Source organism: Gadus morhua, chromosome 7 (assembly GCF_902167405.1).
Source record: "Gadus morhua chromosome 7, gadMor3.0, whole genome shotgun sequence".
Lineage (NCBI taxonomy): Eukaryota > Metazoa > Chordata > Actinopteri > Gadiformes > Gadidae > Gadus > Gadus morhua.
Window position 1 is genome coordinate 33420264 of NC_044054.1, and position 12759 is coordinate 33433022.

The 12759-nt window shown below is 49.7% G+C and overlaps 2 protein-coding genes across 2 annotated transcripts in view; both read left to right on the top strand.

Annotated features, from left to right (window-relative positions):
• LOC115547158 (proline-rich protein 2-like) overlaps positions 1–1567 on the top strand; it is a 7286-nt gene extending 5719 nt beyond the window's left edge. The window contains exon 5 of the mRNA XM_030361127.1: positions 1476–1567. Coding sequence (XP_030216987.1) covers positions 1476–1567 — 92 coding nt within the window. The remainder of the gene's footprint in view (positions 1–1475) is intronic.
• On the top strand, positions 1183–12727 carry tmem164 (transmembrane protein 164). Its single transcript, XM_030361294.1, has 6 exons — positions 1183–2200; positions 4922–4971; positions 7120–7186; positions 9162–9240; positions 10555–10655; positions 11328–12727. Exons 1-6 carry the CDS (start codon positions 1760–1762, stop codon positions 11532–11534), a joined length of 945 nt encoding a protein of 314 aa, XP_030217154.1. The 5' UTR covers positions 1183–1759; the 3' UTR covers positions 11535–12727.
• Positions 12728–12759: the final 32 nt, after the last annotated feature.

Here is a 12759-nt window from a genome sequence, read left to right on the forward strand (position 1 = left end):
ATTTTATAAATGAATATTCAAAAAATAGATATAAGGGATGTTAATCTAAAATTGGTGTGCGATCCATTTTCTTGGGATTAAAACGAGGTAATGTGTCTCTCCCTGGTGGCGGCACCCGGCTTCACACATTAAGTCACTGGAACGCAAGGGCTGGACAGGATATATAGTACGGTATACCCTTGAATTCTTCAATATACTGACAGATATTAATAATATGACGTTTTATTTATAGAAGATCAAAGTTATAATAAAACACAAACTAATAATTTAGCTTGTTGAATGTAGCCGCCGGCCGTTTGTTTAAACTGCCATCCGATCAACGTAAGGATAAGTGGAAGTTCAAGATTTGTTTGTCATTCAGCATGTTCGACACATGGAAAACGAAATTTGCTCTCACGTCCATCAATATGGCAGCAGGTAAGCATATGATTAAAAAATAGGTTATGAATATATAATAAATAGGTTAATAAATAGGATAAGAAAAAAAAGAAAAAAACTGCCCATGTATTCCCGTCTCCATCCCCTCTCAGCACACAGAGGCGTTGCCTTCATGTCAACCAGCTGAGGTTGATTTGATTTCCCAGCGCCAGCCCATTCCGCCCATTCCTCACTTCGAGTTAATGGAAAATGTGATGAGAATCCCATCATCAGCTCTCCCAACCAGATGGCTGAAGTCCACGGTGGTGACATCAGACCAGGGCACGCATTTGCGGAGTCACATGGGAGCCGGCCTGTACTCACCCATGTTGATCCTCCTGCAGTCACAGTCCCAACAGAGAGACCATCGGGTTGTTTTTCTGTTGCGAATGTAATTTGAAAGAGACAGAGAGGAACGACTCATCCGCGCACAGCAGGCTAATTGCTTAGTTATTATTATATGCGATAAGCTGAATGATATGTAGGTCTAATGTAACAATACCAGAAGGGAAAGTCGAGCAAATGACAGTGATCTGGTTTAGAAAGAAATACAAAAATAAAATTATTATAATCTTACAAAATATGCAGGAAAGATGTCATTACGTCTGACGATGCCTTCGACGTGTGTATGTGTGCGTCTGTTCAAAAATGTATTCTAGTTTTAATGGTATTTTTGGTTTTAATTGACGCGGATAACGGTGATACCAAAATACCCAGCATCAGTTCGGTCTAGAACGCAGCATCCCGTTATCTCGCGGGATCTCCCTCCTCTTCTCGTACCATCGCGTCGCTAACAGCGCTAGTTGCTACACCCGCCACTAGCGCGCTCCGGTGTGAAATGTCAGCCGTTAACCAAACGAATCCTCTGGTTTTCTTCTAGTCGTGACAATAATGACGATAACCTAGCCGTTTACAGATACATTAGCGTCGGGGTTGCCCGCTTAGCCAGTCGTAACTCCAGAAGTGTGAAGCTGCTGGCTAACCCGTAGCTAGATGAGAGGCTGTTAGCCGAGGTGTGGGCAGGTCGCTGTAGCCTCTCTAGAGCCGCTCTCCCCCAGCTGAAGAGCCGCCCTCCGCCCGCTGCAGAGCCGCTCTCCTCCCGCTGAAGAGCCGCCCTCCGCCCGCTGCAGAGCCGCTCTCCTCCCGCTGAAGAGCCGCTCTCCGCCCGTTGCAGAGCCGCTCTCCTTCCGGAGGAGTGGGCAGGTCGCGGTAGAGCCTCCTCCCGGAGGTGTGGGCAGGTCGCTGCACAGCCTCTCTAGAGCCTCTCTCCTCCCGGAACCGGGTTCATGTCGGCCCGTCAGACACAGCCACACCTTGCGGGAGAGCAGACACCCTGCGTTTAATGTTTCGCCAGGACGTCAGTGTGCCGTCTTTTATTCCGTCTTGTTTGTATCTTTTCCAACACGAGAAGAGGAACATGTCCAGGTACAACGTGTACAGCCTTCTGGACTGGGTCTACGGCGGCGTGGACCCCAAGTTCGAGGGCAACGGGGGCCCCGAGTGCGCCGCGTTCCTGGCGCCCCAGCAGCGGCTGAGCGAGAGCCTGGTGGTCGTCCTCATCTCCCTCGTTGAGATTGCCCTGTCGCTGAGGAAGATCCGCCGCTCGAAGGAGCTTCAGGTCCCGGGAAGAGACTGGACCCGGACGCAGAATCAGGACAGTCTGGGGAAGAACCTGTTGCTGGTCTCCCTGTGCATGACTTTTGGGATTGAGGTCGGGTTCAAATTTGCCACCAAGACTGTGATCTACCTGTTGAACCCCTGCCACGTGATGACCATGGTGCAGGTGAGCATGCAGGGCAGTTCAGGGGCTCGAGGGTTGTTCTGAAGCTCTGGTCCTTACTATGTTATGCGCCAATGCTGGTATTTTTCAGACACTTGTAGGATGCACTGGATCAGATAATAAGTATTATAGGACTATATCAGCGAAGGGATATTCATCCATCTATATTTACATCTATATCATGTATTTAGTTGTTAGTTATTGGCCTAGAAACCTGTTGTAACCTGATGTGTTTGACACGGAACTCCCATTACATTCAGAACACATGGCCGAGATTTCAGCCCAGGGTGTGTCGCGTTTCACTCTATTCAGGGCATCATCTGCAGAAAGTCTTCTATTGCTTTACTGACTACTAACTATATTCTTACTAGGAAGAGTTGCATTCTAATAGGAATGAGAATTTTAGATATATATGCTGTAATTTAAACTTGACAGAATTACGGTTAAATTCTGAATTCTTACGAGTAATATTGTAATTATAGTTTTCAAATTCGTATTCTTACAAGTAAGTATGACGTTTTTGCTCGTAAGAATAAAATTCTTAGAGTACCAATTTCAACATGGGTATCTCCATAGAATTGAGCTTTTACATTAACAGCTGAAAGCTCTTGACTTCCTCTGTAAACATCGGTGCCTGCATCACATCCGGCCTCTAAAGGTCACAGTGTAGCCTCCTCACACGCATCCCCGGGATTTGGCTCCAGGCAGTGTGTGTGAAATGAACTTTGACTCCTGCAGCGCGGTTTCGACCTCCCAGGAGAACGCCCAGAGAGCCTCCGAGAGGGGCAACCAAACAAACACTGATGGCTTCTGGAGCCGGTACTCCAACTCTCATGCTCCCACAAAGTCCCTGGAGTATCTGAGACATGATGAAGTAATGGAACGCGTTTTAACCCCATCCATTATCTCAGGATGGGCACCAGGGCATTCTAACCCCGTCCATTATCTCAGAACGGACACCAGGGCGTTTTAACCCAGACCACTATCTCAGGATGGCTACCAGGGTGTTTTAACCCCGTCCATTATCTCAGGATGGGCACCAGGGCGTTTTAACCCAGACCACTATCTCAGGATGGCTACCAGGGCGTTTTAACCCCGTCCATTATCTCAGGATGGCTACCAGGGCGTTTCAACCCAGTCCATTATTGGGGTAGGGTAGAAATTAAATCATCTGTTTCTGTCTTCAACTTATCATTTTTTTTTTTAAAACATTAACGGGAAAGGAAAACTAGTTTCAGTCTACGTTGTGGTTTCAACGTGCGTGTGCTTCCATTAGGCCAGTCAGAACTAGCCTGGCTATCCCCAGACCAAGCTCAATCGAGCTTGGTCTGGGGAAGCTGCCGTCATTTTCTTCAGCAAGAGGCGTGATCAACGGGCCCAGTTCAAATGACTCTGTACGCAATTGGCTGCCTGCCGCCGCTTCCCTGTCGTCATTGTGTTAAACCAGCCAATAGCGCGCCAAGGGGAAAAGCCAGCTTGGTGATTGGCTCCCGCAAAAACGAAAACTAGAAAGAAATGTATTGCTCTTCTGCAGCCCCTTCTGCAGGGCGAACTCAAACCGCCGGCAGAATGGCTTCTCAGCCCATGGGTGGGCTTGGGCAGGGGGGGGCATTGTATGTGTTTGAGGGAGTTAACTCCCGGTCAGAAGGTTGTGGTGTCTGCAGTCTGTCTGTCTCCTTGAAGTCGTTCCTCTTGTAGTGAGGGCATCAGATCCTTAATGCATCGGAAACAAAGATCTAATGAGCGTATAGTAACTCTCCACGTGACGATGCGTCAGAGAGCAGTACGGAGCACAAGCCCTGCTGCCATGCCAAGGTCATCACTGGTTCAACCACATCTCCCCAAGGTCATCACTGGTTCAACCACATCTCTCCACGGTCATCACTGGTTCAACCACATCTCCCCACGGTCATCACTGGTTCAACCACAGCTCCCCACGGTCATCACTGGTTCAACCACAGCTCCCCACCGTCTTCTCTTTTGTTGTCGTTTTGAGGTGTACCAAAGAGGCCCTCAGGGTGGGGTTGACAATGCTAGCGTGATGGTGGGAAAATGGGCAAACTAGGGTTGGGAACACGAGACCTTTGTACTCCATTGGTTTACAGGAACCGTTGACCTAGTTGTAATCTAACCTGGTTTGTGACACTCATTGAAAGACGCTTAATGGTTTATAAAAGGCCCCCGATCCTAGCATCAAGCACCGCATGTATTGGAGCCAACCAAAGAGGAGGATATTATTATTATTATACTTCTGTAACTTCATTTATTTCAGCGAAATAACTCGGGCTGTCTATTTCTGGTCGATTCGTTGGTCGACCAAATTGTCACTGGTTGGACAATCGCTGGTGTTACTTTCATAGGGAAGAAGCCTTTATCGCTTGGTCGATTGTCAGTCAAACAGGAAGCTCTTGGCTTGACTACAATCCTACCAGTCCCCTAATTTTCCTAATCTAGCTCAACAGGTCTTCTACCGAGGATGCAAATTGAAGGTTCAAAGTTCATTCTAAATTAGTGAAGTAATATCTTCTTCCTGGGTTGAGTTTTGTTAATCAATCACCACATTTGTGTGTGTGTGTGTGTGTGTGTGTGTGTGTGTGTGTGTGTGTGTGTGTGTGTGTGTGTGTGTGTGTGTGTGTGTGTGTGTGTGTGTGTGTGTGTGTGTGTGTGTGTGTGTGTGTGTGTGTGTGACAGGATCTGGTAAAGTGAATCATTTGTGCTCCACAGATCTTCCTCCTGGCCTGTCCACCATGCAAAGCCTCCATGATCATCTTCAGGTGAGGGGGAGGTCCTTATCCTCGCGTAGGGCCCAACTCTGTTGTGTGACTTAAGGGCTGCTTATGGTCCCGCGCAACGCAAGGGGGCTACAGACCCCTTGCGTCCTTGTGGACCCTCCTTGCGTCCAGCGCTAGGGCCGGACGTGCACCTCCCATAAATGGTAACCTTCCGTCGAGGCGACGCATTAGCGAGGGCTGTGATTGGTCCGCTCACTAAAACCTGAACAAAACCAAAACATGTTCACGACTGCGTCGAAGCCTCTGCCTGTTCCTAGCGCTGTGTGAACGTGGGACCATAACCAGCCCTTTACTGAGCTTCACCTGGAATAAGGGCCCCGATTACTCAATGACTCTGTTAACAAAATAATGTAAATCTTGTGTGTGAGAGGGAGGGCTCCCCATGCCACTCGTACACATGTTGTCTACGGACAGTGTTGTTTAGTGGCTTCACCCTCACTGCTGACGTCGTAGGCCTTGGAGCAGCGGTCACCGCGTATGGAATAGTGGAATCCCCGCGACAGAATCCTGTTGCTGGGATACGAGATAACTCAAGAACACAACACGAGTGTGGCATGATAACAGAGCCAGGCCTGTCTGAGGCCTAAAAAAAAAAAAAGTTTGGTTCCTGTTGGTTGTCAGTTGAGGTCATGGGTAGGTAGGGAATTTATTTTATTTTTTTATTTTATTTTTTCCAGCGGCAGCGAATGATAGGTAGGTTGTTTTCATTTAAAAACGAGAAAATTCGCTCATCCTTGTACAGAATGAAGAGGTGCTGTACCAAAACGTAATTATAGTTAGTTTTTTCTTTTTTTATAAAGCTCATAAAATAATTTGGGTCGCACATAAATTGACAGGGTCGGTCGGAAACCGGAACCAAACAAAAAAATGTTTTAGGCCTGAGAACACTGCCAGCCACAGCGGCCACAACCGCTTCCTCAACCCGGTGATCGCTGGAACTCCAACCCTCCAATCAACGGGCTAATGCTGCAAGACTCCACTATCAGTGGCATGTTGATGCCCTGTCTAGCTCTGCTGCTAGAGCAAGGCATTAACGCTGCCAGGGTGAGGGTTGGATTACCTGTCTACCTCTACTGGTAGAGCAAGGCTTCAACACTGCCAGGGTGAGGGGTTGATTCCCTCTCCGTCTACACAGCATTTCATAATGTTAGCAAACAATAGGCGGCAAGATACTCCCGGGTTGCAGATTATCTTGACCTCTGCCCTGGTCAAATGACATGGAAGGGTTTGTTTACCAGTGGCGCCTTCGGAGAACGCTTCGGCTTTCTCCACCCGGTAGAACGTGTATTATTGTTGTGACGTAAAGGTGAATTTTCCTGTGGAGGGATAGGATAAGAGCCCACAACAGACGTGTTGCTTTGTTCAGGTTGAGGAAGTGGCTGGTGGCAGTTGTCCCTCTGTAGTTTCCACAGAGCTTCCTGTTGGGGAAAGCGTGTGGCCAGCCGGCCCGGTAGGTTGGTGGTTTCAACATCAACTGTGAGCCAAGAGGCCCTGGGTTTGATTCCCCAACCGGATGGCGTCTAGGAGTACAACAACACCAAAGCACTAGTGAAGCTCCACCGTGACCCTTCACTGGACACAGCGCCTTCTGTTCTTTAATAATGACAAGATCTCATTTCATAGGTTTATAACCAAAGAGATCATAAATCATGAAATGACTTTTGCACTAATATTACACAATACAAATAAAAGGAAATTAGTAATGAAATGCATCCTTATTCATAATGAATGCTGACTTTCGATTGTGTCGATTAGTGATCTGGAGGTTTTGTGTCGTTTAAAACTGTTCTGTTTTAACTGAGTGTTTGTTTTAATCTGTCCTGTGTGTTGTTTTAACTGTGTGTGTGTGTGTGTGTGTGTGTGTGTGTGTGTGTGTGTGTGTGTGTGTGTGTGTGTGTGTGTGTGTGTGTGTGTGTGTGTGTGTGTGTGTGTGTGTGTGTGTGTGTGTGTGTGTGTGTGTTGTTTTAATCTGTTCGTGTGTTGTTTTAACTGTTAGTTTTAATCTGTTCTGTGTGTTGTTTTAACTGCGTGTGTTTGTTTTAATCTGTTCTGTGTGTTGTTTTAACTGTGTGTGTGTGTGTGTGTGTGTGTGTGTTTTTAATCTGCTGTGTGTTTAACTGTGTGTTGCAGGCTGCAGGTCCACATGCTGAACGGCGCTCTCCTGGCTCTGATCTTCCCCATCCTCAACACCAGATTGGTGAGTCTTCATCAAACCCCATCACAACCGGCCACACAAACCAAGCTACCATCGGGCTGGGCGATATGGCCTAAAGAAAAAATCAGATTTCAATCGATTTACATAAAAAGGCATTATGGCAGGCCCTGCCATTGTAAGCAGTGTAACCAGTAATATAACATAAAATGTAAAATATAAAATAAAATATTTCTGTAAACATATAATATTACTAATGATAAGAGGTAGTTCTGATAAAGTGCCAACATAACATTCAAACTTTCAACATGTGTTCATAAATATACAATGTTTTGCAAACGGTACTTACCTTTTAAAAAAGGGAATAGTAACGGGAGAAGAATGAGAAAACACGCACGCAGCTCTTTCCTTCACTCGTCTGTATTGAATGAGGAAGAGGAGCGCGATCCCCCTACTGGAGCCCCGAGGCATTACCAACAGATCGACGCATTATTAAACCACACAGATATATTTCAAATGAATTATGTTTACCTCAAAATAGATTATACATGTATGAATAAATTGTTGTATACAACTTGTCACACTCGCTGCCGTGTTTGTGCATCACTTTGGTAAATGCGCGCTCTGTGCGGGGGGAGGGCTGAGCCCATTCCGAACTACGGCAGCTGAGAGGGAAGCGTTGGCGGATGTTGAAGAGAAAACCGATTTTCATTTAAACAAGTCGACGTGAGCTACACACTCGAGTTAATCGATAAAATCGGTTCATCGCCCATCCCTACCAGCAATCATTACGATTAATATTCACACTGTTATGAAGAGAAGGCCTACGAAGGCTCTATGGGGTGTATGACCCCCAACATATCAGACCCCCGTTCTGAACCAGCCGTACTGTATACTACAGAGTGGAAGACTGATAGCCTTACTGTATACTACAGAGTGGAAGACTGATAGCCTTACTGTATACTACAGAGTGGAGGACTGATAGCCTTACTGTATACTACAGAGTGGAGGACTGATAGCCTTACTGTATACTACAGAGTGGAGGACTGATAGCCTTACTGTATACTACAGAGTGGAGGACTGATAGCCTTACTGTATACTACAGAGTGGAGGACTGATAGCCTTACTGTATACTAGAGAGTGGAGGACTGATAGCCTTACTGTATACTAGAGAGTGGAGGACTGATAGCCTTACTGTATACTAGAGAGTGGAGGACTGATGGCCTTACTGTATACTACAGTGGAGGACTGATAGCCTTACTGTATACTAGAGAGTGGAGGACTGATAGCCTTACTGTATACTACAGAGTGGAGGACTGATGGCCTTACTGTATACTACAGAGTGGAGGACTGATGGCCTTACTGTATACTACAGAGTGGAGGACTGATGGCCTTACTGTATACTACAGAGTGGAGGACTGATGGCCTTACTGTATACTACAGAGTGGAGGACTGATGGCCTTACTGTATACTACAGAGTGGAGGACTGATAGCCTTACTGTATACTAGAGAGTGGAGGACTGATAGCCTTACTGTATACTACAGAGTGGAGGACTGATAGCCTTACTGTATACTACAGAGTGGAGGACTGATAGCCTTACTGTATACTACAGAGTGGAGGACCGATAGCCTTACAATATGTGTACAACAATCTGGTTCTGGTCCACTGGGATCACAACCAGCCCTGGTTCAACCACTCTCCCCTCCTCTCTCCCCCTCCTCTCTCCTCCTCTATCCTCCTCTCCCCTCCCCTCCTCCTCTCCGCCTCTCACCCACCTCTCTCCTCCTCGCCTCTCTCCGCCTCTCTCCTCCTCTCCGCCTCTCTCCTCCTCTCCGCCACTCTCCTCCTCTCCCCTCTCCTTCTCTCTCCCCCCTTCCTCTCCTCTCCCCCTCCCCTCCCCTCTCCACAGTGCAACTTCTGGAAGCTCTGAATTCTAAAGTGTCGTGAACAAACTGAAACTGGTTGCTGTCTTGATGCCGCTGACCTGACCTTTGACCTCTGACCTCGTTCCCTCCCCAGCTGCCATTTGAGAAGGAGATCTACTACATCCAGCACGTGATGCTCTACCTGGTGCCCGTCTACCTGCTGCGGAAAGGAGGTGAGCCACGCCCCCTGGCCACCACTCTGACGCTAGGCTAACACCAGTACGGAGGGCTGCTCTGACGCTAGGCTTACGCCAGCACGGAGGGCTCCTCTGACGCTAGGCTAACGCCAGCACGGAGGGCTGCTCTGAGGCTAGGCTAACGGCAGCACGGAGGGCTGCTCTGACGCTAGGCTAACGGCAGCACGGAGGGCTGCTCTCTCGCTAGGCTAACGGCAGCACGGAGGGCTGCTCTCTCGCTAGGCTAACGGCAGCACGGAGGGCTGCTCTGACGCTAGGCTAACGCCAGCACGGAGGGCTGCTCTGACGCTAAGCTAACGCCAGCACGGAGGGCTGCTCTGACGCTAGGCTAACGCCAGCACGGAGGGCTGCTCTGACGCTAGGCTAACACCAGCACGGAGGGCTGCTCTGACGCTAGGCTAACACCAGCACGGAGGGCTGCTCTGACGCTAGGCTAACACCAGCACGGAGGGCTGCTCTGACGCTAGGCTAACGCCAGCACGGAAGGGCTGCTCTGAGGCTAGGCTAACGGTAGCAGGGGAGGGCTGCTCTGACGCTAGGCTAACACCAGCACGGAGGTCTGCTCTGAGGCTAGGCTAACGGTAGCAGGGTAGGGCTGCTCTGAGGCTAGGCTAACGGTAGCAGGGGAGGGCTGCTCTGACGCTAGGCTAACACCAGCACGGAGATATGAAGATCTTGAGGCCCCTGATGGGCTTAAGGAGAGGGGGGCAGGACCCCCACTCTCTCTGGGCCCCTATTCGCTGTTAGAAGCCGTTTCCTAAATTGATCCCCTTGTGACATCACAAGTGGCAGCAGCCGGCCAGCCGTACGGTGGTTTGGACCACCAACCATTCAACACCTGAGGGCGGGACTAGAGATGTTGAGGACCGACCAATGGGCTCCCAGGGAGGCCTGGGGCTCTCTGCTCGTATCCGGGCAGACGTTAAGACCGCGTTAAGGCACAGAGCTTCCCTGCTGAGTTGCCGTGGAAACCCGCCCGGCAACCCAGTGTTACAGGAGGCTTCCCTTCCCCTCGGTATTCAAATAGGCCGTCCAATGAGAGGACTGCGTCTCAGTGCACCATGGCAACCGTCGTGAAGACGCGCAGAGCGCTCGGACTCATTAACCTAGAACAGCCAGGGTACACCCTGTCCTGGAACCAACACGCATACCGTGCACTCACACATTCCTCACTGTGTGTGTGTGTGTGTGTGTGTGTGTGTGTGTGTGTGTGTGTGTGTGTGTGTGTGTGTGTGTGTGTGTGTGTGTGTGTGTGTGTGTGTGTGTGTGTGTGTGTGTGTGTGTGAACAGGTGCCTACAAGCCGGAGCCCCTGGGGGACATGTGGTGGGCCCTCCTCTCCACGGGGATCCTGTTCCTCTATCACTTCATCTTCCTGCAGGGCCTGGGCATGGTGAGACCGCAGCGCCCCCCGCTGGCCGCACACCGCACTGCGCCTCTCAGGGCCATACACAGTGGACATGAAAACACAGGGCCCAAGCTATGGCGTCGCTGTAGCGTCAGTGTGACGTCGCTGTAGCGACAGTGTGACGTCGCTGTAGCGACAGTGTGACGTCGCTGTAGCGACAGTGTGGCGTCGCTGTAGCGACAGTGTGGCGTCGCTGTAGCGACAGTGTGGCGTCGCTGTAGCGTCAGTGTGACGTCGCTGTAGCGACAGTGTGACGTCGCTGTAGCGTCAGTGTGACGTCGCTATAGCGACAGTGTGACGTCGCTGTAGCGACAGTGTGACGTAAGTGATGTAAGTGATTAGCGACAATGTGATGTCGCTAATCACCACTGGTGGTGAGACTAGGTCCCTTCTACGATGTCAGAGTCAAAGGGTACAGAGAGGGGGGGGGGGGTTAGGGTAATCATACAGCCTATTAGGCCCGGGGGTTAGGGTTAGAGAGGGGGGGGGGGGGGGTTAGGGTAATCATACAGCCTATTAGGCCCGGGGGTTAGGGTTAAAGAGGGGGGGGGGGGGTAGGCCCTTTGAGCTGGACCTGTGATTAAGGGCGATAGTAATTGTCTTGAGCCCGCCTCCCAGCCCGCTGTACAAGGTGCTGATTCCCCGTGGTGTGTCCAGGTGACGGAGGTGAACCTGAACAGCATGCTGTGTCCGGCCGTGTCGGACCCCTTCTACGGGCCCTGGTACCGCGTGTGGGCCACGGCGCACCAGACGCTGCTCACGCTGCTGCACGGCAAAGCGCTCACCTTCCTGTGCCAGCACGCCGCGCCCGCCTGCCACGCCCTGCTCGACTCCGCCCGCCTGCGCAGCAAGAAGATGGACTGACCTCCTCCTCCACCTCCGTCTCCTCCTCCACCTCCGTCTCCTCCCAGTCCTCCTCCTCCTCCACTCCGTTCGACCACGTTCGCCTTTTCGTTCCAGTATGCCTGTTTTCGTTCTGTTCTCGTTTTCTTTCTTTACTTTTGTAAAAGACTCTCTCTCTCTCTCTCTCTCTCGCTGTCTCTCTCTCGTTATGTGAGTATTCTCTGAGGTCCGTGAACGTCCTTCTTTCTAGTGATGAGCCCGGCTCTGCTCTCATGCTTAGAACAGGGACCCCCTGGTGCCCTGAGACCCTCAGGGATCCCTGGGGGTCCAGAGACCACCTGGGGGTCCAGATACAGCTGGGGGGCCCCTGGGGTCTTGAGTCAGGTCCCAGCGCGGGTCGGAGAGGAGATCTCTAGAATCTACTCCAGGGAACTTCTCAGCAAAGGTTTTGGTTCTGTTGCCTTGTTTTAGTTCTTACGTTGTTTAGAACACGCCGAGTTGAAGTTGTCCTGAAGACCTTAATTGTTCACACGCGCCTGTGTGTGGGAAAATGTGTGTGTGTTGTGTGCGTGTATGAAGCATTATTTTCTTTGCATAATTCCTAACAGTAACATGTAAAATATTGTAGTCATTCATACGTTTCTTTCAAAGCATAAAAAAAAAAGACTGATCCTGTTTACTATTTATGATTACTCCATCAGCGTAGTCATGACTACGACCTGTCCTCCACGGGGGGGCTTCTTCACCCACCGTCTTGTTGTGGGCTTGAACGAACACAACAATCTGTGTTTCTATTGGTCAGCCATTTCACAGCATTCCAATCGCCATGACGTCATGTCGAAGGTGCATCACGTGTGTGTGTGTGCGTGTGTGCGTGCGTGTGTGCGTGCGTGCGTGTGTGTCCTACTCTGCCGGTAACAATAATATGTCTAACCAGAGTATTCTAGATTGTTCTAGAGCCGCCGGGGTTTCAGCTCTCGGCCATCGAGCGGAGACCTCGACCAACTCGCCACGTTAGACGAGATTCATCCATGATGTTAACTTTGCCTCAATTGATAATTGTAATGTTTAAAATGTTTCCCGTACTTGGAGTTTTGAGGGATTTTCACTCTGTATTACTGTAGCATACGTTTTAAAGGCAGCGGTGAGTTTTTTGTACCATGTTTGGCTCCACTGTGCTGTATTGACAATAAAAGCATTCGGTTCATCAGTCATCAAGGCCTCAAGGATTCATTCATACGTACTT